The sequence below is a fragment of the Stigmatopora nigra genome, chromosome 19 (assembly GCF_051989575.1).
Source record: "Stigmatopora nigra isolate UIUO_SnigA chromosome 19, RoL_Snig_1.1, whole genome shotgun sequence".
Classification (NCBI taxonomy): Eukaryota; Metazoa; Chordata; class Actinopteri; order Syngnathiformes; family Syngnathidae; genus Stigmatopora; species Stigmatopora nigra.
The window spans coordinates 508,235-533,920 of NC_135526.1; the positions used below are offsets into that span (position 1 = coordinate 508,235).

At 48.6% G+C, this 25,686-nt stretch overlaps 6 protein-coding genes and 1 long non-coding RNA gene across 12 annotated transcripts; 1 reads left to right on the top strand and 6 right to left on the bottom strand.

Moving 5' to 3' along the window:
• Positions 1-480: 480 nt before the first annotated feature.
• fam76b (family with sequence similarity 76 member B) lies at positions 481-3,981 on the bottom strand. 3 transcript variants are annotated; one of them, XM_077740305.1, is made up of 10 exons: positions 3,457-3,979; positions 3,074-3,138; positions 2,934-2,988; positions 2,703-2,858; positions 2,453-2,625; positions 2,257-2,307; positions 2,097-2,174; positions 1,862-1,997; positions 1,696-1,797; positions 481-1,499 (listed from the first exon to the last, which is right to left on the bottom strand). In XM_077740305.1, the coding sequence occupies exons 1-10, from the start codon at positions 3,547-3,549 to the stop codon at positions 1,410-1,412; spliced, it is 999 nt and encodes a 332-aa protein (XP_077596431.1). In that variant the 5' UTR covers positions 3,550-3,979; the 3' UTR covers positions 481-1,409. The 3 variants fall into 3 exon arrangements, with proteins under 3 accessions (XP_077596431.1, XP_077596429.1, XP_077596430.1); XM_077740303.1 differs by having other exon boundaries at positions 1,862-2,174; positions 3,457-3,981; XM_077740304.1 differs by lacking the exon at positions 3,457-3,979 and having other exon boundaries at positions 2,453-2,858; positions 3,074-3,202.
• Positions 1,471-3,051, top strand: LOC144212440 (uncharacterized). 2 transcript variants are annotated; one of them, XR_013329767.1, is made up of 3 exons: positions 1,614-1,855; positions 1,937-2,006; positions 2,575-3,051. It is a non-coding gene; the product is annotated as an uncharacterized LOC144212440 (long non-coding RNA). The 2 variants fall into 2 exon arrangements; XR_013329766.1 differs by having other exon boundaries at positions 1,471-2,006.
• Positions 3,982-4,120: 139 nt separating the features above from the next.
• Positions 4,121-8,212, bottom strand: mtmr2 (myotubularin related protein 2). Its single transcript, XM_077740302.1, has 16 exons — positions 7,997-8,212; positions 7,673-7,754; positions 7,574-7,597; positions 7,451-7,514; positions 7,293-7,387; positions 7,127-7,231; positions 6,918-7,022; positions 6,756-6,839; positions 6,496-6,645; positions 6,233-6,421; positions 5,989-6,174; positions 5,713-5,919; positions 5,485-5,577; positions 5,309-5,422; positions 5,063-5,239; positions 4,121-4,994 (listed from the first exon to the last, which is right to left on the bottom strand). The coding sequence occupies exons 1-16, from the start codon at positions 8,074-8,076 to the stop codon at positions 4,830-4,832; spliced, it is 1,920 nt and encodes a 639-aa protein (XP_077596428.1). The 5' UTR covers positions 8,077-8,212; the 3' UTR covers positions 4,121-4,829.
• A 248-nt stretch (positions 8,213-8,460) lies between these two features.
• On the bottom strand, positions 8,461-10,247 carry cwc15 (CWC15 spliceosome associated protein). The gene is made up of 7 exons (XM_077741269.1): positions 10,177-10,247; positions 9,705-9,846; positions 9,466-9,578; positions 9,253-9,353; positions 9,070-9,180; positions 8,818-8,990; positions 8,461-8,747 (listed from the first exon to the last, which is right to left on the bottom strand). Exons 2-7 carry the CDS (start codon positions 9,833-9,835, stop codon positions 8,618-8,620), a joined length of 759 nt encoding a protein of 252 aa, XP_077597395.1. The 5' UTR covers positions 9,836-9,846; positions 10,177-10,247; the 3' UTR covers positions 8,461-8,617.
• A 480-nt stretch (positions 10,248-10,727) lies between these two features.
• On the bottom strand, positions 10,728-12,814 carry LOC144213026 (uncharacterized). 2 transcript variants are annotated; one of them, XM_077741267.1, is made up of 2 exons: positions 12,454-12,814; positions 10,728-12,279 (listed from the first exon to the last, which is right to left on the bottom strand). In XM_077741267.1, exon 2 carries the CDS (start codon positions 12,235-12,237, stop codon positions 10,966-10,968), a length of 1,272 nt encoding a protein of 423 aa, XP_077597393.1. In that variant the 5' UTR covers positions 12,238-12,279; positions 12,454-12,814; the 3' UTR covers positions 10,728-10,965. The 2 variants fall into 2 exon arrangements, with proteins under 2 accessions (XP_077597393.1, XP_077597392.1); XM_077741266.1 differs by having other exon boundaries at positions 10,730-12,273; positions 12,454-12,813.
• A 325-nt stretch (positions 12,815-13,139) lies between these two features.
• On the bottom strand, positions 13,140-16,593 carry plp1b (proteolipid protein 1b). 2 transcript variants are annotated; one of them, XM_077741261.1, is made up of 7 exons: positions 16,433-16,593; positions 15,132-15,318; positions 14,895-15,051; positions 14,584-14,761; positions 13,858-13,931; positions 13,701-13,766; positions 13,140-13,612 (listed from the first exon to the last, which is right to left on the bottom strand). In XM_077741261.1, exons 1-7 carry the CDS (start codon positions 16,434-16,436, stop codon positions 13,541-13,543), a joined length of 738 nt encoding a protein of 245 aa, XP_077597387.1. In that variant the 5' UTR covers positions 16,437-16,593; the 3' UTR covers positions 13,140-13,540. The 2 variants fall into 2 exon arrangements, with proteins under 2 accessions (XP_077597387.1, XP_077597386.1); XM_077741260.1 differs by lacking the exon at positions 16,433-16,593 and adding an exon at positions 15,503-15,670.
• A 916-nt stretch (positions 16,594-17,509) lies between these two features.
• Positions 17,510-25,112, bottom strand: LOC144212452 (neuroligin-3-like). Its single transcript, XM_077740324.1, has 7 exons — positions 24,821-25,112; positions 22,956-23,628; positions 21,514-21,573; positions 20,807-20,956; positions 20,548-20,733; positions 19,570-20,359; positions 17,510-19,304 (listed from the first exon to the last, which is right to left on the bottom strand). The coding sequence occupies exons 2-7, from the start codon at positions 23,437-23,439 to the stop codon at positions 18,512-18,514; spliced, it is 2,463 nt and encodes an 820-aa protein (XP_077596450.1). The 5' UTR covers positions 23,440-23,628; positions 24,821-25,112; the 3' UTR covers positions 17,510-18,511.
• Between the last annotated feature and the right edge of the window lie 574 nt (positions 25,113-25,686).

Below are 25,686 nucleotides of genomic sequence, written 5' to 3' on the forward strand. Positions count from 1 at the left end.
AGTAACTGTACAAATGCAGACTCGCAAAATCAATATTTTCATTATTCTGTCGAATTTCAAAACGTCATTTTGCTGAAAAATACGTTTCTCCGTAGCTAACATAGTAATAAGGCAAGTTACCTTAGTTACCTTCCACACCAACCATATAATTTTCCATTCCAAATGTTTGTTTTACTTTGTTGCACTAAAGACCAGCAAAAATTCTCCCGATTAATAAATTGTTTTGACAGCGTCATTTTGACGCTTAAGGGAAATCTCGCGAGAACCACTGATTTGGGCGCCAATCCCAGAAATGGTCGACAAAAGGATTAGACGAGTTTTAAAGAAACAGGTTGTTACATGTTCAACGCTGTTTGTTGGATGAAATAACTTACATGCACTGTAATAAAGTGTTCATGTGTGCAGTGAGATATCTTTGAGTGCCAGGAACCATAAAATGAACCGCGTTTGTTATCTAATATTACAAAAATGTCAACAAGATAGGCAAGGCAGCAGTTTTGCCAGTTTTAATTATTTTTCAAAACACTTGGTTTTAGGTAAAAATACAAAAGTTTTTTTATGCACAGTATGAAACCAGCCCAATGACTCGTGTGAAAGGAGTGTTTCTTTTAAAAAAAAAAAGTGTCCTCTATAAATGATCATTAAAACTGGCTTCACCATACACATACTATACTCACTAAAACAGATACAAGCAAGAGTTTAAATATACAACGGCTGACCCCAATGTAATACATTTAAAAGTGCTCCTTTAAAAAAATTGAACATGATCAATAAAGAAGTCCTAGAACGCATCTGGTGGTAAAATCATGCAAAATTACAATCATTCCACTGAAGTTAAAACAGCAAAATACTTTGGCCGCCTCACTGTGAGAAAACTGGCAGCCAAGAGATTTTCATAATGTTTGCTGATTGTTTTGTGACCAAGTGTCTGTCGCTCGCCTCAATTATTGGCAGCAGCTCAGTGGTCTACCTCCTCACTCTTGCATACATTGTAAAGTTGCGCATTCTCTCCACTCGGGAGAATCTTTTAGAAAAATAGAAGTAATAGCTCTTGAGGGAAAACACCCAAATGTGGGATATTCTCGTGGTATGCTGCGGGAGAGGTTGGATTGCGGATATTCCGTTGAATAAATTAGCGGGAAACTTCCATAGAAAATCTGATGGATTGGTCGATGCGTGCCACGCTTTTGTTTTCAACTGGCAGTGCTAATAACAGAGCTAGCTGCAAACCACATCCAAGTTGCAGTTTCTATAGTCCCATGGGGAAAAAAAAGTCACCCGAAATTACGTCAGAGAAAAAAAGAGATTTTGTTTCCGCGGGTGTCTATGCGGTCGCAAAGAGGCAGATTTTCACAGTGGGAAAATCAAGTCGCTACGTTAGCGAGTGCCCACTGCTTGCCAAATTGGCGTTAGGGGAGGAGCAGCGAACTTCCCGTCCGATCAAACTTTTTGCCTTTGGACAGGGCGGCCACTTGTTTCATCAGCTCTCTGTTCTTGCCCTGAAAAGTCGAGATAGAGTTACAAGAAAGTCAAAGCAAAAATGAGCAGCCCAGTTCTTTGATTCAAGCATCATAGCACAAAGCCACACTGGCGTCGCTTTATGACACGGATGTGTCTGGCATTCCTGTTAGAGATGAGTAGCGAGGCGATGGTCATTTTCCCGGGTGGTGCTACACAAAAAAACTAGAGCATTACCTGCTGCTGCTCCATGGATTCTTTGTGTGCCTTCTCCATTGTGTTCATCTTGACTCTCATGCTGGATTCTTGGTACTGAAAATCGGCTTTCAGCTCCGTTAACTAAAGGTCAAACGTTGCCGTCAGCCAACGTGGGCAAAGCAAAGCGTCAAAGTTGAAGGCAAACCTTTCGTTCCTTGTCCAGAATGGTCTGATCCCTCTGCTGAAGCATTCTTTTCAGCGACATGACTTCTTCTTTCAGTTGGCTGATGAGGATGAAGTTATCCGTTCCTCCTGAATCCATGGACTGCGTGATGGAACTACTGTTTACGGTTAGGGAAACAAAAATATAGATTTTAAAATCCTTGACAACATCCATCCACACACACACACACACACACACGCGTAAGGATTTCGCCCACCTGTCACCATTTGACGGCTTCATCTCTAGTTTGGGCTTCTTCTTTGGAGTCTCTTTTTGAATTGAGGACGATTTATGGCTGCGTTGAATGAAGGAAGGGGAATTAAGTCAGCGGAACGGAATGAAGAAAAGTCAAGGGCAGCTTTTTTTTCTTTGAATACCTCTGTTTCCACAATCCCTGTTCCTGCTCAGGACTCAAACTCCCACTCAACCTAGCAAAGAAAAAGGAATTTATTCAGAGAAGTCAAGCCAAAAAGTGTTGAGCTAAAAATTGGCCCTGGGGGATAATAACATTCTATTAAGTTAAGAAAGGGGAACATTTTAGGTTTTTAAAGAAACGAATGTGAGCGAAAATACTTGTGGTGAGAACTGCTGTGTCTTTGTTGAGGATGGTGCTGCCTGGAATGAGGGTCCTTCTCGTTGAGGGACGAGGCGTTGGACGAGCCAAAGCCTTTCCTTTGTTCCTTGGTTTTCTGCAGAACGCGGCGGTAGGACAGAGTGCACAGCCAGCACAGCAGTTTTCCGTCCACCTGCACGCGGGACCACAAAAAGGACACGTAAGAGGACGAAACCCGGACGGAAACATTTAGCGGGGTACGTTTTTGACCTTTCTCCTGCCTTCCTCTTTGCGGTCGAAGGCACATTGCTGTTTGCACTGCTCGCAGGTCTGAGGCGGCCCGTATTTCTTTTCCGAATTGGTACAACGTTGACACTTGGTCCCGATGAACGCTGCGATGATGTTGCAGTATTGACAGGGTTTGGGCTGCACACACAGGGAAAAAATGACCGGTTAGAACTGGAAATTGAAGATGGGCGGGCGGGGTCTATCGGGACTTACCGTGCCGAACTGCTTGACGTTCTGGGCACATTTTTTGCAGATGGTGTTGGTCTTGCTGTCAGGCATAAAGCAGCGCATGTTACAAAAACAATGTATACAAAGAAACTATGTTGCACAACCATGATGAATCCATGTGTCACCTTTCCTGCTGAAACTCTGATCTGCAGTACGTGCACTTGACTATTGGGTGTGCGATGCGACACTCCTGAGGAGAAATGGCAACAACAACAAAAAGTCAAAAATATGAAATCCATCATCATACAAGACTAACTTTGTTAAAGCACTACCCCAGTCTTTTGGGGTAGCATTCGCCTTATCGCAATTAAACTATTATCCTTTTGTAGGATTAGCAGCCGGTTGGTTTAGCATTGACCAATTGTCATGTTTCCCTGCCATTGACGGCGATAGACGTCCAATTGTTTTGGACTTGAGAGGCTCGCCGGCGCCGCTAGCCCTCTCGGTACAAGTGATTTGGACGTCTATCGCTGTCAACGAGTTGAGCGGCGGATGAGTCACTGCAAACCTTGCAGAGTTGCTGGCCTTGCGACAGCTCCTCGAACGGGTACCGCTGGTTGCACTTGGTGCAGGCGTACAGCGCCGACGTTGCCATTCTCATCCGTCTATTGTCGCCAAACAAGTCGGGCACTTCGAACCAATAAAATCACAGCGCTATTTCCTTAATGTTTCCTTAACTGGGACTAAAAATACACGCTCCAAGAAGTCACAGGAACAACACATACTCGGCTAATGCTAGTTGGCTAAGCTAAACAGACTATGGGAGGAAGCTGGACAGTAGCCGAAGAACAATAAAATGTAAAAATGTGGTCTGTGTCAGCTAATAGCGCCACGTGACCAGGGCCGCCTAAGTCGACAATTGCCCTTGAAGCAAAGTAGCGATTTCCGAAAAGCGACGATGGAAAATGTATTTTAAGTTTCCAGTGTTTTCGCAAATGGCTTTTCCTGTTTTCTTTCTAGCATTTTTCATATGAAGCCGTCGTCCTTATGTCACCGGAAGTGGTCGACGGCGTCACAGGAAGAACAACCTATAGAAAGTGCGCCACTTTACCTTTTTTTTTTCCCATAAACACCTCTCATTTCATATAGATATCCTGTCATACTCCAGGAATATATCTAATTTCTCCAATAATTATTCCCATTTGTAAAAACAGAAAACATGACAACAAAAGTACTTGTTAGATTATTTTTAATCCAATTAATAACGCACTTGGATACAGTGAAATCGTTTAAAAAGTTTGTTTTTAAGCAAACATCTAAAATGTTGTTAAATTATACAATTAGACAAAAATGTAAGCTACATTCTTAAAGGACATGGGTAATTATTGGCTACAGTATTTTTTTTAAATGGAATTCTATCTTTGAAATGCCTCTTTAAATATTTGTTTGGTCATGTAACATTTTTTGTGTACACCTGTGACTATTGTGAATAAAGTTCAGTCATTCCTGCTCTGGCCGCTACAAAAGGTAGACTTTTAATCTGGAGAGAAAGGCACAGCATAATTAAGGCATGTTACCTGAGATTATGAAGTACTCCGCTTTATACTTCAAATGACAATTCTTAGTAAATGGTTTGATGACCCTGCTCTAATATGGCTGCCAACAAGTGGCTCATGTACAACTGTACATGTATACTTGGTCACATGAAGATCTTCAATATCAAGTGAGGGTTTATTCTCGTAACACAAAGTGGAAATATGTCATATTGCCCATGAGTTAAAGTATAGAATAAGCATAAATACCTTATCAAGCTAACAATTTAGTATGTGACAAGTGTCCATAGTGCGCTCTGCTCAATAAAAGGCATTTTCTAAAAGCGATACCTCGTAATCTGAGTCCAATTGCAAAAGCGCTCGGGCGAGAAGGCGGCGTGCAATTTCCTCAAACAAATGTCTGTACCGGCGTGATGGAGCGCGTGGGAGAACCGGCTCGCTCGGAGGAAGACGAGGCCGAGCGATTGGTCACCTCTCGCTGCAGCTCGTCCACTCTCTTCTGCAGCTCGGCACGTTTCGCCAGCAGTTCCTTGTTGCGCTGATGAACGGGTTCCTACCAGAAAAAGGGACATTTCATCAGTCAGGTCCCGGGGCGGCCGCCATATCGGCGCCGACTCTCACCTGAGGCCTCATGCGAGGGTTCCAGCGTATGTAGTAGCCCACCCAAAGCTCCAGGTGACGTAAGCTGACGACCGGGAACAGCACGTGATTGGAGAAGTTGACGTACAACGGATTGGTGAACTCCTCCACTTGGCTGTTAATGTAAGACCACAAGGATACGGTCTTTTTTGGAATCTCCTGTAAAACGACAGTGCACTTTAATGGCTATTTTATTAAGTGGCATCCCAAAAATGGGGAAGCGCATACTTCTTTAAACCTCTGTTGTTCGCTATTGCAAAGAAACGTCCCAAACAAGCAGCTGTAGAGATGGTCCAAGATGGTCACGAGGAAGTATTCGTTGAACTCGAAAGCTGCAGGAAACTAAAAAAAAGAAAAAGGTTACTACCGTGTAACATTTTCTTCAGAGAGAACCATGTGTTTACCTGACGCGTCAGCTGCCACACGCAGTCGACAAATTGAATGAAAACGGGTGAGCGATCTGCATCGGTGTGATTTTTATCGCCGTGGCCGACGCGCTGAAAGACAAGGAGTTTTTCAGTCTCCTTTCAATGCCACTGATTCGGGCCAATAGTGTAATACTTGAAGCCCTGTTTCCAAAAGTGAAATTATGGGTTAAAAATGAAGGTGCTCTATGATGAAAAGGAGCTTACCAACTGGAAGCGGTGGCCAAAGCTCAGCCATTCTTTCTCCAACAACACCTGAAAGCCACGAATGCTGCGGTAGTAGCCGTCCAGCATGAGCATGGCCAGCGAGGTGAGCTGGGCCGTGCGATCCCAGCCGTCGCTGCAGTGCACCACCACCGAGGTTTTGCCAGACTCCACCTTGTCCGCGATCCGCAGGGCTCCCGCCAGGATCAACTGCGGAGGCACAAAAAGCGCTAGCGGGGCTCCACACGAGTGGTGGCTAGCTGAAATCCGGGGGCTCACCTTGATGTGCTCCAGCCAGTGAGTGGACTCCAGATTGGAGAGCCAATGGGAGTCCTCGATGTTGGGGTAGACGATGTCCTTCAGTTTTCGCAGCGATTCCCTCATCACGTGGATGTTGTGGATATCCAAGAAGACCAACTCGGCGTTCTGATAGGCGTCCTCGCTTTCGTACCCGCCCCCTTTCATCTGCGGAAATTGAACGATTGCTCGAGCGTTTGCCTCCAGCTGGGGCCAAGCCTTTTACCTTGTTGGCCGCTGCGTTGACACTGGGTCTAGCGTCGAAAATGAAGAGTTTATGTGACTGAGCGTTGGCGTCCATGATGGTCTGAAGGTACTTTTCATCCTCTTTGCTTCGCTTGCCGTTTATGCCTACCATGGGCTGACTGCAACGCGTCACGGTTGCTTGACTCTCCGGATGGATCCAGGAGAGTACCTCAAAAAAAAAAAAAAAAAACCAACAAAAATGAACATTATTTGGGAATGATATGACAGAAAACGGTAACTCACTGGTATTCTTCCCTTTGCCCGGAAGGCGGCGACTCTCTTCAGCTCCTCGTCTGGAATGTTGACCGGAACGGCCATTGTTGCCGGGTAAGTGTCGCACAGTTCGTAGTGATCGTTTACCTTTGTAATCCTCCAACTTTCATTGGGAATGCCCTTGACAACACAGGTAGGTATTGGTGGGGACATTCTAGTTAGCATCCACCGATTATTATATAAAAATACTTTGATAATAAACCGCACAGAAGTTTGCCATAGTGCAATACCTGTCTTTTATATTCCGAGACTGCGTCGTAGACCTTCCATCCGTTCTCTGGAAACACCTGCCCGTACTCAAAGGCAAATATTTGCTGTAAATAGAGGGAGGAAATCTATGAGTTGGCATCTCTCTTACAAAAACGTAAGATCCCCACGGATGGGTGACTCACCAGTCCGTTGGAGACGGGAAAGGCAAACTTCATCAACACTTCAAAAATGGACTTTTTGAGCGTGTCATCCGTTTGTTTGTGTGCGAATCGTAGATTGCGCACATCCTGAGGACAGGGAGGTCAAAGGTCATGATGGTAGCGAGGCTCGGAAGCAGGAGTTTTGTTAGCTTCCATCGACGGCGATAGACGTCCAATTTAGCTCAACTGACTTTGCAGACTAGGCCGTAGGAGACATCGCCGCGGCTTGACGCGCTGCCAATCTTCTCCACGCGACTCACAACCCCGAGGGGCAGATCCAGAACAAAAGAGGGCTCCTGCAAATGTATTTGGTTATTAATCGACCCATCCCTCAGATGACAAAACATACAAACGTACCCGGTCCGTGCATTTAAAGAAGAGTCTATAGTTGCTAACGGTCACTATTCCACGCAGTGCCCCGGTGAAAGGGCAGAAATAGGTGACCTCTTGAGCTGTTGAAATAGAACGTCATTAAAATAATTAATAAAGAAAAACAACACAAATAACACTCTTACCCATATCTTGCACCACTTCATTCGGAAGCAACTGTAATTCCTCTTTGTCAGCATCTCTGAACGCCTAATAAAAGAGAAATGTGGTGACCAAGTCATTTTATAAGCACAATTAAGCTCATTTACCTTTGCGAGAGCTTTTGGCTTGACCTAAAAATAGAAAAAGCATATTAGTAGTCATAAATGAGACGATTTGGGGGCTTTGCCATTGTGTTCGTGACAAACCCGAATCTCTGGGGAAAACTCGGATGAGGTGGCACTGTCGGACATCATGGAGGCGGCTTTTACCTGGGTCGAACGCTCCGAGCTGTGGAAGGATGGAGCATACCATGAATAATTCATACGTTTCAAACCCGGTGATAGCGACTTCCATTTTGACTGGGAGGGCTTGGCAGCCATCGGATAGATACACTAAGTGCATTGTTACGTCGTTATAACAGCGTCAAATTATCTTTAAAAGAACACCTGGTGCCTTATGTGTCACGAAATAGCCACGAAAATAACATTTTTGCTAGTTTTTCAACTTTTAGCTATCTTAAACAACGTTACCTGCACAGGGAATCAACACTGGGATGTCGAGATGAGGATTGCTTCGAGCCTAAACTGTCTACACTTCCAGACTTCTCCATGTTATTCAGTTTATTTGTCCAAAAATAGTGAATTCAATGGAGCCAAACGCGTTTGTTGAAATTGACAATAATAAGAATGAATAATCCCCATCAATAACAGGAAGTCTCAATTTTTCCCAGCGAGATTCTTGTTCGCTTTTAGACTGCGAAATTGATATGCAGTGCCCTCCTGTGGTGCAAACCGGAATTGTCAACGTCTACGCCTGTTCGTTAGTGGTCATTGTGTAGGTAAAAAGTGACTAATCATGCCCACACTCCAATTTGCGGGGATGGTCTGTCGATGTATTTTATGAAACGATAATTAGCAAAAGTTCTTAAAAGAAATATTAATTTGAACATTTACAAAAGCTAATACATTAGAGTAAAACCCACCAAACAGATTGATTTGTGTTTCCTGTCCTTTATTTAAACTATGCCAATCACATTTATATACAACACGTTTAAACAAAAAAATAATGTCATTAAATGCCCTCCGCTCCCAAAAAAACAACTTGCACCTGAGGGCAATCTGAAAAAATAAAATAAAAATGGAATGAATACATCACTTGACATATTTTTCCATAAATTTCTTGTGAAATTCAGAGCGCAGGGTATCGTTGATGAAGCGTTTCTCTTTGCGTGCTTTGTCCAAGCCTTTTGCGCAGTTCTTGAACACCACATCGTCGTCCCACCTGGAGACAAATGACATCAACGATGGTCCAAGGTTGACCCTGCGTTCAGGAAAAAAAGCTTTTGCATTACCTTCTCTTAACCTTGAATGTGTTTTGATTCTGAGCCAATTGTTGCTGCTGCTGCTGTTGTTGTTGTTGTTGCAGCTGTTGTTGTTGCTGCTGTCCCGCCAAATTAATCAATGGGTTGCCGCTCAGTATGTTCTCCATCCGAATCCTTTCTTCCTCTGCCTTTTGCTCTCGATCCTAAAACAAAACACAAATCCCAGAATTAAAACATAAAAAAGACCAGCATTTCGATATTTGTCCCAATATGAGAGCTCACCCTTCGTTCTTGCTCCTCAGCCCGTTCCTTTTTAATCTTCTCCAGCTCCGCCAAAAGTGCGGCGGTGTCATCATCGTCGCTATCGTCCCCCGAGTCGTCGTCCTCGTCTTCCTTTTCACAAAAGGGCAAAATCCCACGTTTGAGAGCACGCCGTCACTTTCCCCGGATCCACGCCGTGCGTACCTCGGTCAGGGGGTCGTCTGCGTCGAGGTTAGCGGCGGGAATCTGATCTAGCCTGGGTCTCTTTGAGGATGAAGAGGAGGAGGAAGAGGACGTGGTGTGCTCTGGAGAACGAGACATCGACACATTTGATGGATAGCCGTCCACAAATTCACAATAATGCCTCTCCTTTTGATTTTACGGTATCTTCCCGGGGGAAGTGCGCACAAGGCTAACCTCTCGGTCCCCTCTCTCGGACCTTCTCGCGCACGGCGACGCGTTCCCTCTCCTCCAGCTCCCTGCGGAAATCCCGGGTGCGCACTTCCTCGGGAGCATCCTGGGTAGGTTGCCTAGTGGACAAAAGACGTAAGATTTAAAAACAAGCCCAAACACCAACGATTATTTAGCTATTTAGCCCCAATTATTTCATCCAAATGGCAACGAATGAAGAAGCTCCAGCCCATTGGTCTACTGACCTGTACTTGATCTTTGTGTGGCCTGGAAGATCTCGACTGGAGTATTGCTTTGACAGGGCACTCAAATCCCCTTCGCCTTTCCCCCGTCCTCCTCTGGCCGGTTCGAATGTTGGTCTTGCCGCTGTAGTCATCCTGGGTGCCTCTGTTTGGACAGGAGAATAACAGGAATTTAAATAAAAATAACAACTGTGAAAATCAAGAGGCAAGGCCAGACACTACTATAAGTCGGTTGTAGGTCGTAAAAATAAATATTACAACTATTACGGGCATATTATTGAGAGCCACGAGACGTCTCCTAGCTAGCGATGCTAAGAAGCTATGCTAGGTTGGACAATGCTATTTTGTGGTCATGAAAAGTGATTGTTCGGCAAAAACAACGAATAAAATCACGCAGAACAATCAAATAGTCCTGAAAATCTATGCCTTGGTCCTAAATAGTAAGAGAAATAATAAAAACATCCGTAAGACTTACAAGAGTCCGTCAGATTTTCCGAAAAGATGAGCTTCCGAGAGAAGCCTTTCGTCACTCCAACGTCACTACCGGCAAAAAATAAATACATCAAATGTAATAACACTAAGGTCCTATTGTTGAATTCATAGTATGCCTTTGACGCCAATAGACGTCCAGTCCATTTTGACTGGGAAGGTTACCAACAAAAAATATTTTCTTCATTTAGAAATCAAGTCAAATATGTACTATGTGAAATTACCTTTTTTATGTCTTATTTGGCTCACTCTAACTACAGCTAATACATCTAAGCAATTAGCTCACAGACAGCTAGCCAGATGTATTAAAAGACTGTATAGAAGGTACTTCTTATTTGGATATGCAGGGCGACATTGCATTACAATCTCCATGGCTTTAATTTCCAATGCATGATAAAGTAGAGCGGTGTAATTGGTGGCGGCATATCTCGCCAGGCCCAGGGATTCATCAAACAAGATTAAAAAACGGAGGATGGATTAACATGTTAACAGGAGCTTGAAATGACGAGCCGTATGATAAAGTGTTGAAGAGTGTAAACAGGGACTACTCTATTGTACCATGCATACAATCCACCCACTACACACTGGATGTTTTTTTTTCTTTTTTATTTCACATGACCTAAAATGAAGGGAGATGAAAAACATACATAAAATGTAATTGTGCTTCACTTATAATTCTTGACATATTTGTACTTACAGTTAATGCTACATTAAAATCCATCCTTCAAAACAAAACCTACAATTGCACGCATTCCATTTGTGACTGTAGAATTTTTTAAAGGGCGAGGCATTGGACGCCATTGGGCGCCGTGGCGTCTCCAGGTTGAGTGTCCGTGTGTTGCAAGGACATCAAGCGGTCTTGGTTTAACGGAAAGTGGCAGGAGGGGTACAGGCCGCATTTCCTAAAGCTCTCTTTGACTATCCCGATCCCCTCGTCCTCTCCAGTCACCTGGTAGGCCCCCTTGAACACCCCCGAAAAGTCCTTCTTGCTGACGGCGAACAGCGTCACGTCGGCGTCGCCCGACAGCGCGGCAAAGCGCCGCTTGATGAGGGGAAATAAACCGGCGTCCAGCGGCTGCAGGAGATGCGAGCAGTGGGGCGGCAGGCACACCAGGACCACGCCCTCCCGGCGGGCCGTCTCCACCACCTCCAAGTTGAGGGGCGACTTGTGCCCGTCGAAAAGCAGCAGGAGCGGTCGCTCTTTTGGAGCGTGGAGCAAAAAGTGCCCGAGGAACCACTTTTTGAAAAGTTCCGAGGTGACGCGCCCCGAGTCCGAGCACCCGTAGAGGGCGCGCGACGGCCCTCGCGTCTTGTAGCACAACCCGCCGGGGTAGGCTTTGGAGTAGACCACGAACGGCGGGACGTCGGCGCCGGCCGCGTTCAGGCAGGCCAGGACCGAGACGCGGTCCTTCGATGCCGCCGCCGCCGCCTGGCATCCCCGAGCGGGCGACTTGGGGGGAGCCGCCCTCTTCCGCGCCAGTTGAAAAGCCACCTCGTTGCAATTCCAGATGCGCTGAGGCTTGTCGGCCAAGGCGTGAGCTTCCAGCACAGAGTTCAAAATGCGGAAAAAATAGTCCAGCGAGGCCTCCTTGGCCACGCAGACCTTGCGAGCGCGGCGGGCACCGGCGTGGGCCGCCTGCACGGTGATGTTCTTCCCCTGGCGTTTCCGAAAGTTGAGCCACCAGGTCTGGCCCAGCTTGGAGAAGGCCACTCGCCGGTGTTGGCGCTTATAAATGGACGAGGCGAAGGACACCAACTGCCGCTTGGTCAGCGGGAAGCCGTGCTCGGACACGTACGAGGAGAACTCCACCAGCAGCTCCTCGTCGGCCGACGTTATGAGCTGAGCCGGGCCGCTGCGGCTGCCCGGTGTGACCCGTCCGCTGACCCGGTCCCCCAGCGAGGATTTGGGCACCCCGAATTCCTTGGCGGCCCGCCTGACGGTGTACCTCCCCGACTTGACTTGCGCTAGCGCGTGTTCCATGGCTTCCTCCGTCCATTTCTTTTTCTTCTTGCGTCCAATTTTATCCAGATGGTTTCTCGAAGGCATGCTTCTAGGCGACCAGGTTTCTGGCCTTCGAGGACTCTAGAACTCCGGGATGGAGAAGAACACGCCAAGATCAATACCCTTGTATTTTGGGATGTTTATGAAGTCGTTGGCTAAACGTCAATGCACTCCTTCATTTCGGGCAATAAAGTCAAAGTGTGGTTATGGCCGCCGAATAAACATCGGAATTGATTTTGAATGAAAACGAAGAGGACTTACAGATTGTTCGCCTGACCAGATTTGAACGAAATGAAAGTAGGGCAATCCCACTCGATGCTTGACACGACATTAGGGTAGACGAAATGGTTTAAAACGCCCAACAAACAACAAAGACGTCGTAGTGTGGCATTTCATCACGTACGGATGGACAAATTGCTGCTTTAGATGTCCGAAAGTTAACAGCAAGTAGAAAAGCAAAAGCTGAAACGAAGTGAAAGTAAAAATTCTCAATTTGCGGTCATGTCGGAAGTCAACCCGGTAACCGAGCGAAAGCCTTTCAAAATAAACGCCAGTAAATGTGCACAACGTTAAGATAGCAGTAGCGTTATCTTAAATCTGAAAAGCACAAACACAACTCTTCCTAATCAATTCTGGGCGCAGACAACAGTACATGTCATAGTATATATACAATAAAGCCTTCTTCTACTTCTTCATTGTGGTGCAAGGCATGAGCAAAATGTCAACATTGTCAGAATGGTCTCATTATCTCCGACTCAGCCGCGCACTCGCTGACATTGTTGACTTTTTAATATAAGACAAATCTTGGGTCCTGTCAACATGACGTACGCCAGCTGCGCCACGACGACAGTCCAATAAAAAGCTCATCGTAATACGCGGCTACGAAAAGCTCCATTCCACGAAGACTTTTCTTTCTCGACTTTAGCGCCGAATAAATAGCACCAACCTTGTTTCATTAACATGGCTTTTATTGAAAACACGGCAATGGTAGTCATAATCAAATGAAAATAAAGCAATTACTAATTGAGTCCATAGACAAAGGGACTGACAACTTTGGGTACATTGACTTTGAAAAAGACTGGAGCGCTTTTCAATGAGCCGCCAGTTAGCATTTTGCAAGCAGAGCTGTTTATTATTCCGGAATCAAGGCCGCCCGGGACGAGCGTATCGTCGCCGGCGGCGGCGAAAAACGTCAGAGAAATGAACAACAAAGTCAAGAGAATCATCCGACAAGTCAGGAATCTTCATCTCTCTTTCTGGGTTGCTGGGAAACGGGATATTATCGGAGGCGTGGAGCGCTACGGCTAGCGGCGGCTGAAGCGGAAAAAAAAGACACCAAGGACGCTCCTTAGCGCACGCCTTTCCTGCCCAGGAAGCGCAAGACGGCGTAGTTGTAGGCCGTGGCCACCAAGAACAGGATCTGAAAAAGAAAATTCATATTTGGAAAACTATTCTCTAGCTAAAAAGAAAAGTTATGAGCCATGCTAACGATTCAAGCTAATGCTTACCAAGGCCAGGAGGGTGATACCGGCACCGGCAAACGTAGCAATATACAAGTCATAGGTCAGATGAAACTGCAAAAAAATAAAGACAAATGGTGGCACTTTGCTTGCACAAGACGACCGGCACGCAGCGTAAGATGGAATATGTAAATGATGCACTCACTTCGCTTGTTTTGCAAATAGACGCCAAGGTCATTCCGCAAGACTTGCCCGGCGTGGCATGCCAAGGAAGCAGGCCTTGAATAAATGACAGGACATTCATTAGTCAGCTATCTTTCAACCATCGCCAGGCATTTCCATCTTGGCGGGCGGGCGCGCAACCAACAAAGAAAGTTGCCGGCACGCCGCCCCGTGCATATCAATAAGAAATCTTTTCCCACTTTGACTTTAGTCTCTGCACTGCTGATTTTTATCTGCCACTAAAACACCATCTTGATGGCGGGCGGCTAACCACTTCATTTTTATTGTATAGAAATCGACTTTTTGATGCGTGCACTTGATGGAGAAGCTTTAAATCGTACCTGTATAAAGACAACATCGGAGGACCCGAAAAAAACCCATGTGAGGACCCACATGGAAATCGAACCCTCGACCCCAGAACCGTCAGGCCGACCACTTCTACACCGGGCTGCCCACTTTGTATTTTGCATATAAATCTTTTTCTGACCACTTTTGGATGCGCATATGTTACGACAAAGCGTTCCACGGCATCGTACTTGTATCATGACAATAACGGCATTCAATTGAATGAAGAAAGCAGCTCGGCATTGACGCAATCCCCCCATGACGAATGGGAGCGCCCGGCAAAATGGCATTAACATGCTCATCAGGTCCACATGCGGTCAGCGGTGAGACAACGGCGGCGGCGGTGGCGGCGGGCGCGTCGCACCGTATTGCCTGGCGTCCATGCAAATCCAGCCGTGCTGATTGATGCTGGGGGTGCTTTCGGCCAGGACGTTGACGTCGTGGCACGTCTGCTCCATGTTGAACAAGAAGTAGACGGGGATGGCGCTAAAGGCAAACACCACCAGCCAGAGGAAGGTCAAGATGTACGTCACGATGATGAACTGCCCAGAAGAAAGAGGGGAGAAAAAAAGCCCAAGGTGGGGTCAGGGGAATGAACGCGAGTTTGCTTCCCGCCATCCATCTTTGCTTGAAACGGGAAAAAGCAAGCCTGGGCCGGCCCCCCTTTTTACGTACCGTCAGGCTGAGGCAGCGTCCGCAGTGCGTGCTTCGGAATTCCCCGAAGGTCTGCTTGACGGCGCTGGTGGTGTAGAAGCCCTCTGCCAGCAGCAGGATGCCGTACAGGAAGAAAAAGGAGGCCAGGCCGTACAGGACGTACTGGAAGTACTGGACGCTGACAAAAGGATGAGGAGGTTAAAGGTCGGCCAAACGGGAATGAGGGAATTTTGCTGGTGGCGGATCCGGCCGACTCACAAGGAAGCCACCACCTGGTAGTCCTGCTCGTTGCGGGCAAAGTGAGTCTGGATCAGGACGTCGGTGTGGCTCAAGGCTTGGTGGCCGCAGCCGCAAAAGAGGGCCATGCCGGCGTAGCACAGCAGGGTGGCCACCAGAGACGGGTAGGGCACGGCCCCCAGGCAGCGGATACACACATCGTAACAACCTGAGGGGGTATAATAGATCAGAGCACCGGCCACGCAAAGCGCACAAACAAGCACGCAGCACATCCGATAGCCTCCACCAAGAGGGGGGGGGGGGATCCCGTCGCTAGCCCGCTAGCGGACGGCCGACCACCCAAAACGCTAATCAATAAAAACCATGGCGCAAACGGTAGAGAAGGGGAGCACCTAAGGCTCTGCAAAGCCAAGGCTGCTTGACCGGAAACATCTTGCCCTTTTTTTTGCTTTCGTATATTAGCTTTCTCTCCGATGCCGTATTCCGCCGTGACAAAGATCCCCAGTGGCAAACTGTCGTCCGTCCGTCCGACCGTCTACAAAAATATGGCTGGTCCTCAACCGCTCCGTGGCGGTTACCGACGTCGCCGGGCTGAAGAGAGAGAGGACGCGTCATTGTGGCCGGGTATAAGGTGGCCATTGTTTGGGGGGGGGGGGGGGGGGGGGGGTGAACAATTGGCCTGTGATGTGGCGCCAACAATGACCTGAGCGCCCAGGGTCGCCGGGTCATCGTTCCACGTACGTGGCGCCGTCCTCTGTTCGAACGGCGATGGCTCGCGTCGGTACCGCGGCGCCCCCTCGGGTCGGATGAGGACGGGCTGGCGTGGGTTTTCTCCAGGTACTCTGGTTCCCTCCCACATCCCCATAACACGCAGGCTAGGCTAAATTGCCCCCAGCTGTGAATGGCCGGTTGTTTTTCCTCCCGGTGCCCTCCTATTGGCCGGCCACCGATTGAGGGTGTCGGATACCTGGTTCGCTGGGATAGGCTCCGGCACCCCCCAACACCCTCGTGAGGATAAGCGGTTCAGAGAATGAGTGAATTCATTCAAAAGCGCATCGCAAATGGACCCTGACGCCCCATTGGCTGAGGCCCGTTGACGGCGAGGGACGTCCAACCCGTCTGAGGTGGGAAGGGTGGCAGCTGAGGAGTTTAAATCGGTTTTGGGCCGCCACCAGAGATTCTCCTTCAAGTCAAAAAGTGCGCGTCCGCTTATTAAGTCGTGAATCAGACTTTAAAACGGAAGTAAAATCCCAAAATGGATGCAAGACATGACAAATGGTCAGATGTTCAAATAGTTGTAATCAGAAATGGTTTGCACTCACCCATGTCCAGAAGCAAGTTATGGCAGTTTCTTCTGTGCGGCTTGTCAAGTGTGATATGACAAGTTATTCCCCGCCACTCCTTTATGAATGTGACTGGCGCTTTTGTCTCATCAACAATAGATGGAGCGCATCATCCAAGTCACATCTTAAAGTCACAAAGACCCATTTCAGCTGCCAGAGCTTATTTATAGCCCTCCAATTCAGGCATTTCTCCTTTCTTTGCTGGTGCTCTGCTCTTAATTATTCTTTTGAATAAAGGTGACACCCCACACACAGGTGGCCCATCCCTGTTTGGATTGGACGTGTGCGGCTTTCTGATGGCCAGCCTTCAAAATGGAGAAGCAAATCCATTTGGTTTTGGACTCGTCTATCCGACTATATTTTGGGTTTTGTGAGGTCGCTTCCCAAAAATGGAAGCCATCTGTCTTGGTGACGATAGAGGCCACTTGGCGTCGTTGCCACGTCCTGTCCTGGCGCCATCGCGGGTCACCAAAGGCGCGGAAATGCCACCGATGGAGTGGCCTAACAAAGGTGACATTGACAGTGGGTCAGGTCCAGCTGCCGGCCTCCCTCCCGGCCTCCCTCCCGGCCTTCCTCCCTCCCGGCCTCCCTCCCGGCCTCCCTCCCGGCCTCCCTCCCTGCTTTCACCCAATTGGTCTCCAAGTTGGGTACAAAGGCTCCAGTGTGGAAGTGGACACAACACGCCGCTGTGCTACCCCTTATTTTTTCTTTTTTGGGGGGATAAGAGGAGCTCCTTATCTCATTTTTTCCGATCCATTTGGAGCACATGGCTGAAGTCTCAAATTCGATTCAATTCCGACCAATGGAAGACGTTGTAAGCCGTCTCCGTGCAGGAGGCGTGTCATCAGATCCGGCACCCTCGTCGCCGGGGCCCACCCACTTTGAATGAAGAGAATGACTTAAAGGATTTTAAAAGCCTTTATTTTGCTATTGTCAAGCTGTTCGGCATGCAATAGAAAAAGTCCATATTGGCAGGTAGTGAAGAAAGCCGCTGGAAAATGAAAGACCACAACGTCAACAAGATCTCACGTCAACTTCGGAATGACCAGATCCATCTTTAGTTGGAAAAAATGTCTTTAATAGTTTGATTCACGTGACGATGGGCCGAAAGAATCGAAATGTTAAAGTCCATCGGAAAACAGAGAAGCTAACAAAGACGTTGTCGGCACCTCCAAACTACTTTGAGAATTAGCCAGCCGTCGCTTTAAATGCTAATATAATATCAATGAGTTCTACGTACAATGAATGACAAGTGACTTTTGAAAACGTATTAAGAAAGAAAGAGGCAGAAAATCTGTACAAACAAGCAAAGCCAAAAAGAAAAGGCCCTTAGAATAGCAAAAGGCATTTCCAGCCTAAACTTTTCCCTAATAAAGCAGAGCCGACGCTTAAAGCCGCGTCCAATCCGTTCGGACGGAGAGGGACGGAGCAAAAGTGGAAAAGTAGCGGGGAAAGCCAAATATACTAGAATAAATTACACGTCACTACATCTTCAAAACTTATTTTTTGGCTAATTTACATTTCAGAAAACAGATGGTAAATACAGGCGTCTGTGTACATGTGTGTGTACATGTGTGTGTGTGTGTGTGTAACTGAGACATTGAATCACTCACCTTATATGTACACTTCATCCAACAGAAAGCTTCCAATTGAATTCTATATGAAGGCTATTTGAAAAGAACGGCGATAAAAATACAAAAGTCTTCATAAGAAGCAATGGGAAACATGTAGAAAATGGGGATAGTAGCAACGCCAAACGCCAAACGCCAAACGCCAAACGCCAGCCTCTCCAACTTCTGGTCTCCACCAGAGATATCATAACAAAGAGCTCCTGGTACAAATCCAACGGTACAAATGTCATCTTCTTCCCAGTAAAAGTTCCAAAATGCCAACCAATCCGTTTTTTTTTTCTTGACTGCTCCGGAGGAACGTCGGTATGAAAGTCAGCCCGAAAAAAGCAGCTGGCCGGACAAAAAAGAAAAACTCATTTGCGAACCTATTGGATGTAAGCTCGGCGTTGTTGTTTTTGTTGTTTTTTGTTGTTGTTGTTGCCCACGGTTATACCCGCGTGGTGGAGTGGGTGCCGGGCAGGCCCGTCGAGCCGTAGCCGGCCGGGAAGGTGCTGTAGGGGCTCATGTTGGAGAGACCCATCAGCGAGTTGGGGATGGTGCTGATGTTGTTGGACGTCATCAGCGGGATGTCGTCGGGGGCCCGACGCTGGTTGTAGTCCGGGCTGGGGGACACGTGCACGGGATTGCGGGGGGCCTCGCACTGGTTCCTGGACAGGCTCTCGTCCGTCACCGTGGCGGACGCGTTGTTGCCCTTGGCGTCGCGCCGGGGGCTGCTGGCCCGCTGCAACCTCTCCTGACGGCTGCGTTTGTCTTTGCGGTAGTAGAGGGCGGCGAAAGCCAGCACGTTGAGGAAGAGCAGGGAGGCCCCCACGGCGATGGTCACGCTCAGCTCCGTGGAGTAATCTCTGGGGTTGGGCATGATCAGGGGGCCCATCTCCCTCCCGCCCTCTTCGTCGCCACCGCCGTTAAAGCCCGTGGAGGCGGGAGGACGGGCCGTGCCGCCAGATCGTTTACCCGACGACAGGGTGGGCTCCAGCGGAGACGCCCTGGTGGTGGTGCTGGTGTAATGGAACATGTCGTGGAGGTTGTAGAGGTGCGGGACCAGGTGCTTCCAGAAGGCCACCTTGGTGGCGCGGTAGTGGTCTCGGATGCGGGGCTTCAGCCCGATGTGCAGGTACAGCTGGTCGTAGGGGTCGTACTTGGACCAGGCCACCTCCTCGAAGCGGTTGGCCTTGGTGTGGATGAACTTGGTGTCCTGGGGTACCGGTTTGTTGGGATCCCTGAGCACACACACACAAAATGGAAAGTCACTAATGTGATTGGTTAACGCCACCCATTGCCTCCCTTCACGCGCTAATAGAATGACAGTAAGAGTAAAGAGCCGCCTTAATTAAGCACGCTACTTCCTGGCCAAGGCTACAGTCTTTTAATCAGGGTGATGTAGTAGCGCCCGTTAAGGTTGAAGGCCTCGGGTAAATAAAAGCCACCGGGGGAGCATTTCACAAGGGAGGATCTATCAAAGGTTTCTTCTTGACTCTGACTCACCCGCTCTTGGCAAAGTTGGTCCAATACGTCATGACCACGGCGCTCAGCATGATGTCGTTGCGGGAGAAGTTGCAGGGGAACAGGTCGGTGGGGCCGATCATGGGCACGCCAAAGACGTAAGGCACCTCGTCCCCGTGCGCCGAGTCCGACCACACGGGCTTCATGGGGCTCTGGCAGTGGTGGTAGAAGGCGTAGAAGTAGGTGGGCGAGCCGTAGCGGGCGTGCAGGTCGGCCGTCACCACCGAGGGCTCCACCCACTGGTGGTCGGTGAACAGGGCCACCAGGGTCTTGCGCCGCGTCTCCGGGTTGTCCTTGTCGGCCCAGTCGGTGTACATGAACTTGATGGTCTCCCGCAGCGTGTCCTTGCCCTCCGGGTAGCCGTACAGGCTGTCCACAAAGTCGGACACCACAAAGTCAAAGTCGCTGCCCGACACGCCGTCCTCCAGGTCCATCACGTTCTCCACGAAGCGCAGGCCCTCGCCCTGGTTGACGCCCAGCATGATGTCGTAGTTGAGGAACTCGCCCTGCTCCATCAGGATCTCGGGGTCGTCGGGGATCACGTCGCCGTCGATGACCGGCCCGAAGGCCACGCGGTACTGGGCCGGCTGGATCTCCTGCTCCACCAGCTCCTTGGCGCTCTTCTTCTGCAGGCAGGAGACCATGTCCACCGTGTCCAGCACGTTGCAGCCCACTCTCTCGGCCAGCGCGCGGGTGTACTTGACCGGTTGGTAGTTGACCGCCCAGCTGGAGAGCGCCGAGCCGCTCTGGATGATGGCTCGGTGGAACAGACCTTGGGGACGGCCAGAGGAACCGCGGTTAGTGGCGCTTTTATCTCTCCTGCGCCGCCGCCGCCATCGTCATTTGGCAGCGGCAAAAATGAAAGAGAAAAGATGGAAGGACACTCTGTCCGTATTTTAAGTGATTGCCGTCCACGATTAGAGAGAGGAAAACGGAGACTGGAAAAGATTGCGCAGCTACCTTCGGAGTGGTGAGAGAGCGTCAGCAGGCTGACGCAGGAAGCCCCGATTCCGGATCCGAAAACCGTGATCCGGCCCGGGTCTCCTCCAAAGTAGCCGATGTTCTTGCTGATCCAGCGCAGCGCCTGAATCTGATCCAGGAGGCCGTAATTCCCTTTGGCCGCCTGGTCTCCGGTACTCAGGAAGCCTAACGGGACCAAAACAATCCGTCATCACAATCCGTGCGCTTCACCTACCTTCTCGGGAGATGTTGGCATCACCTAATATTCCAATTCTGTAGTTGAGCGTGACCACCACCACGTTCCCGTAGCTGGCCAGCACGCTTCCGTCCATGGTGTTGCCCGTGCCTTCCATGTAGGAGCCTCCGTGGATGTACACCATCACGGGTCGGGCTTCCGAGTCCCTTATATCTGGAAGGTCCAGACACGGTGGGCGCAAACAACATTTTAAAAAACGGGCGCCTCTTTGGCTGGGCAGAGGGACGTGACGAGCCGTGGGTGGCTCCGGGGCCGCGTCTATCTCTGCCCGTGAGTTACCAGCTCCATTAAAATGTGCGTTACAAAGTATGTTTACAGACTGGAGGGAAAAGTGCTTCCAAGGAAGATTTATAGTTTGAAAAATAGCACCACAATAAAGAAAAAGTGCACGAATTGGACTCTCCTTTAGCACCGTTAGCCACTTTAGCATGTGGAATCACTCCCCGTAGTTATACAGTCAAATAGCAAAATGGAGTATCGATTTGATTCCAGCCGCGGACGGCTGACGTACACGTTTAAGACTTAAACTTACACCAACGCGTGCCGTTTTTAATGTGGCCTTGGGCGTGTACGATTTCAACGTACTAGAATGATGGTGAACATAAATTGCCTTGTACAACTCAAGTGGAAAATGAATAAAAGACTTTTGGAGAACACACTTTGAACCGCCGCCATACATCAAGGGAGAGAAAGAGCAATCAAAAGAATACCTTCTGAAATATGAGTCTCAACATGAGAAAAGGACGCCCCTTTTTTCTTGTGCTGGCTCCCTGCAATCCACACACACACACAAAAAAAAGATTTAAATGGAGTGTCTTGTGGTTTGCTCCCCTTTCCGATATGCTGTCTAGCCAAGCAAATAGAATGGAAATGGGAAAAAAAAAAAAAGAATCTTTTTGGCAGAAATAGCGCCCGCCTTTTGCCGGTAATTTTCCACACACGGCTCCCCGTGTACTAATTATTATGTAAACTCCAGTGATGTATACGTCTTTGCGCTCTTTGCACATGATAAATAAGACAGAAATATGCGGAGAGGAGATGTTAAATTGGCACACCAGAATGGCAGCCTCATTAAATGTGGGGCGCACCATTTTGGACGGTTACCTGTCAAGCTGTTTGTGTGCTGTTGCTAGGCAACCCGAGCGCAGCCGCTCAAAGATACGCCGCCGTGTTCCGTCAACTGAATGCTGCCATTTTTGGGCGACATCGCCTAACTCTGTTAGTGTAACGTCGCCATATATGAATAACGCTCATTTGTCTGATGGTGGATTAAAAAGGGAAGGATTTTTCTTCGATTTTCTTTTTAACCATCTACCGTCAACAAAGCGTCCCTCTTAATATATTCTGGAAACAAAATGTTCCCTCTGCAAGAATAAATGTTAAAGCAGGACAGATTGGGGAAGTTGCGTATGTTGCGTACCTGGCTAATTGGCCCCCAAAAGACGGCCCGTCGGAAAAAAGATGTTGTTCCACAAATACAAAAAAGCCTGAATTGGCTTTCAGTGGCGTTGCCAGAATATTTTGCCCTTCATTTGCATTCAAATATTTCCTAAATGTTGACGTGAAGAATCTCTGAACAATGCAATTCATTTCAAATCAAGTTCAATCTGCTTTAGAAATAACATAGGATGAACGAGGTCTGAATTAAATAATGATTAAAACCTAAATGAGTCCAATTGAATGACATTTTTGAGTGGAATTCAACATCATGATCATTTCAATTGAAATTTAATGGGAAAGGTACAAAGAGGTGGTCGCTCTCCGGTGTTATTATTATTGTTTTTTTGTCTCATCTTGAGGGCTAGCGTGCAGGGAAAAAAATGGCCTGGCTGGCGGAAAATGCCCGCTAGGATTTATTGCAGTCATTTATCGTTGTAAAAGCCGACATCTTCAACTCTTCTATTGGATTTTAATGTACTGCGCACTTATAATAATGCTCTCCACGCAAAATGTCTTTTCATTGAGAATGAGCTTCACCACGGAGTTATTCATTCACTTTCCGGAACGGCTTATCCTCACGAGGGTCGTGGGGGGGTGCTGGAGCCTATCCCAGCTGACTTCCAAACGGTGGCCAGGCCATCACGAGGCCCGGGGGCACAAAGGACAACCAACCTAGCATTAGCCTAGCATGCACATTTGGACGTGGACTCACCTTCCTCGGTGGGGGCGTAGATGTTGAGATATAAGCAGTCCTCGCTCTGGTCTTGGATGTACGAGGCCACCGTATCCAAGTTGTAGGTGAACCAGATGGGCATCATGATCTCCGGCACCGTGCTGTGGATGTTCTGCGGGCACACCGGCATGAAGTGGGTGGCGTTCCTGACGCCCGACCAGGGGCTGGGCTGATCCGGGGGCGCAAAGCGCTTGTCTCCCACTGGCGGGGCGGCGTAGGGCACCCCCAGGTACTGGTCCACGGGTCGCAGCACCTCGCTGGGAACGGGTACCCTCAGGCCCCGCAGCTTCCCCAACTGGGTGGTGACCGTCGGGTAGAACTTTTGGCTGGTGGCCCGGCCCGACGACCAGCCGGAGCAGAAGATCCACCAGAGCAGGGCGCAGTGGGCGACGGCGCCGCCGCCCCCCGGCCGCCAGAGCGGGCGCGCGGGCGGCAGATGGTCTTGAAACGTAGCCGGCCACATGGCGTGGGTATCCTGGCGCGACGCTGGCAACGCACTGGCTGGCAATCGGGAGGCCCTTTCGCGTGGAACTTGTCACACGGACATGGCTGGCTCTGCTCTCAGATGCCACGTGCCGGAAAAGCGGAATTCGCCGGGGCCGGATATGGGCCGTGGCCCGCTCTCATTTTCCGGGTGAGATACTGATCCGATCTGATGAGACAGAAAATGAGCTCAACGTAGCCAAGTCGGATCACAGAAGCTCCAAATAATCTCCATTATCGATGACAATGGGCAAAACACAACGAATACTGATGTCCCACTCCTTTTTTTAACTGGTCTCATTTGAGTGTAATACAGGAGTAAAAAGGAGGATAAAGTCAACTTCATGGATGGACTTGACAAGAAAGTATTTCAGGTTTTAGTGTGCTATTGATCGCAGAAGAACTTGGAATGAGTTCATTGGACAACATGGTTTGCCTGCTTACAGTTATTAACTCATTTTAAGGGTGGAATCCAAACCCCGATATATTTTGCAATGTTGGAAGCAGCATCATCATTTTGATCCTTGACTAATAACGTAGCCTTCCTTCCCTTTAGCCCACGCTAACAGTGAGCTGGTGGTCTTTAGGGCGGCTCGTCAAGGAAAGCGGCAAAAACAAGCTTGTTAACCTAATCAAATGTATCGACTCCAGCTTGGTGAAAGGCTGCCGCTGCGAAGCGCCTGCTTTTCCGACCGTCAAACCTATTTGGGCAAAAAGCGAGAGACAATTTGGGCCTCCCAAACGGATCAACTTTTTCTCATCATTTTTTTTTCTCTGTCAAATTTAGTCAAATATATGAAAGTGTGCATCCTGATTTGAGATGCTCAACTATTCCCCCCCTCCCCCTCTATATTGGCCAGCACTAGAGAAATCCCAATCCAAATCTCCCTTCTGGATCGACCTGTTTTCCATTTAAAGAGGAACTCCAAGGGTTTCTTGTAATTGTCAGACAAATGGTTGAGCATAGCTTACTCATCGGGAAGTCGGCGACCAGTCGAAATGTCACGTCACGTCCGAAAAGCAGCACCGACCGGACTGCCAATGTCCTTGTCATTTGACATGTGCACGTCCGAAGCCGATAGCTCCTCGAATGATGAGCGGAGCCGTAACAATATTTGGGAATCGATGCATTGGACGATGATACGTGAGGGATCAAAAAAAAGGCATCTTGCTGCGTTTATTTATATATTTTTTTCTTTTTTAATGAATGCAATGATCCGGATCCACAACGAGCCACGGCCCAAATATAATAGGCGCTCATTATGGCATGCTTAATAAGCGCACCTTATGAATATTGATTTTTTTTCTCCCCTCCTCTTTTTTAAGCAATATATGTAGGTAAGACGGTGGTGCTAACTCACCTGCTTTCTCGTCCAGCCGCCGTCACGCGCGCCGTCCGTGCACGTCGTCCATCAGCGCTCGGGCGACGAGACGCCAATGGCCGTCTTTTTCGAGCCGGGGGGGCCAGCAGATGTTTTGCTCACATCGCACGGCTCCCCGCTTGCCTTCTTGCTTGCTGGCTTGCTTGCTTGGTGCCCTTGGCGCATTGACGACGCCAAGGTCAGGAGCGCCGAAGGTTTTAATGGAGCGCCCACGAGCGAGCGAGCGAGCGAGAAAGCGAGCGAGAAAGCGAGCGAGAAAGCGAGCGAGAAAGCGAGCGAGCGATGAGCTCCAGCTCGATCTCTCTCCACGGCGCCCACTGGCCAAGCGTTGCTAGGCAACCGCCGAGAGACGACGGCACATGAGATTGCGGCCCACAAAATCCCGTTTCAACCAGCGTCGCCCCATCGGGGGCACACCTGGGGCACACTGGGGGCCATTGAAGGGATCAGACCTCCCTCAAATTTGGACGTCTATTACCGTCAATGGCACGGAAGCGTAATGCGGGTCGTGACTTGTTGCTAAGTATAGTCAACAACTATTAGTTCATATTTCTCCGTTCATTTTTGCTATTTTACCGAGCACTTGGTCATTATAGAGATGATTACAAGGAGAGCTGGCTCTATCCTCCTTTCAATTGGAACACAAATGATCATAAAAATGTCTGTGAACAATTTGCCGACAATGAAAATAGAAGATCAATTGGTGGCGGATCAGTCAATGAACTGTGGCAGCTTGCTTCTGATGGAAAGGCAAGTCCACGCAACCAAAGTGTGCCATTTCTGGCTCAAGAGAAAAGCTTGACTGGGGCAAAATCTCTTAAAAAAAATGCACCCAAAAGCTTAAA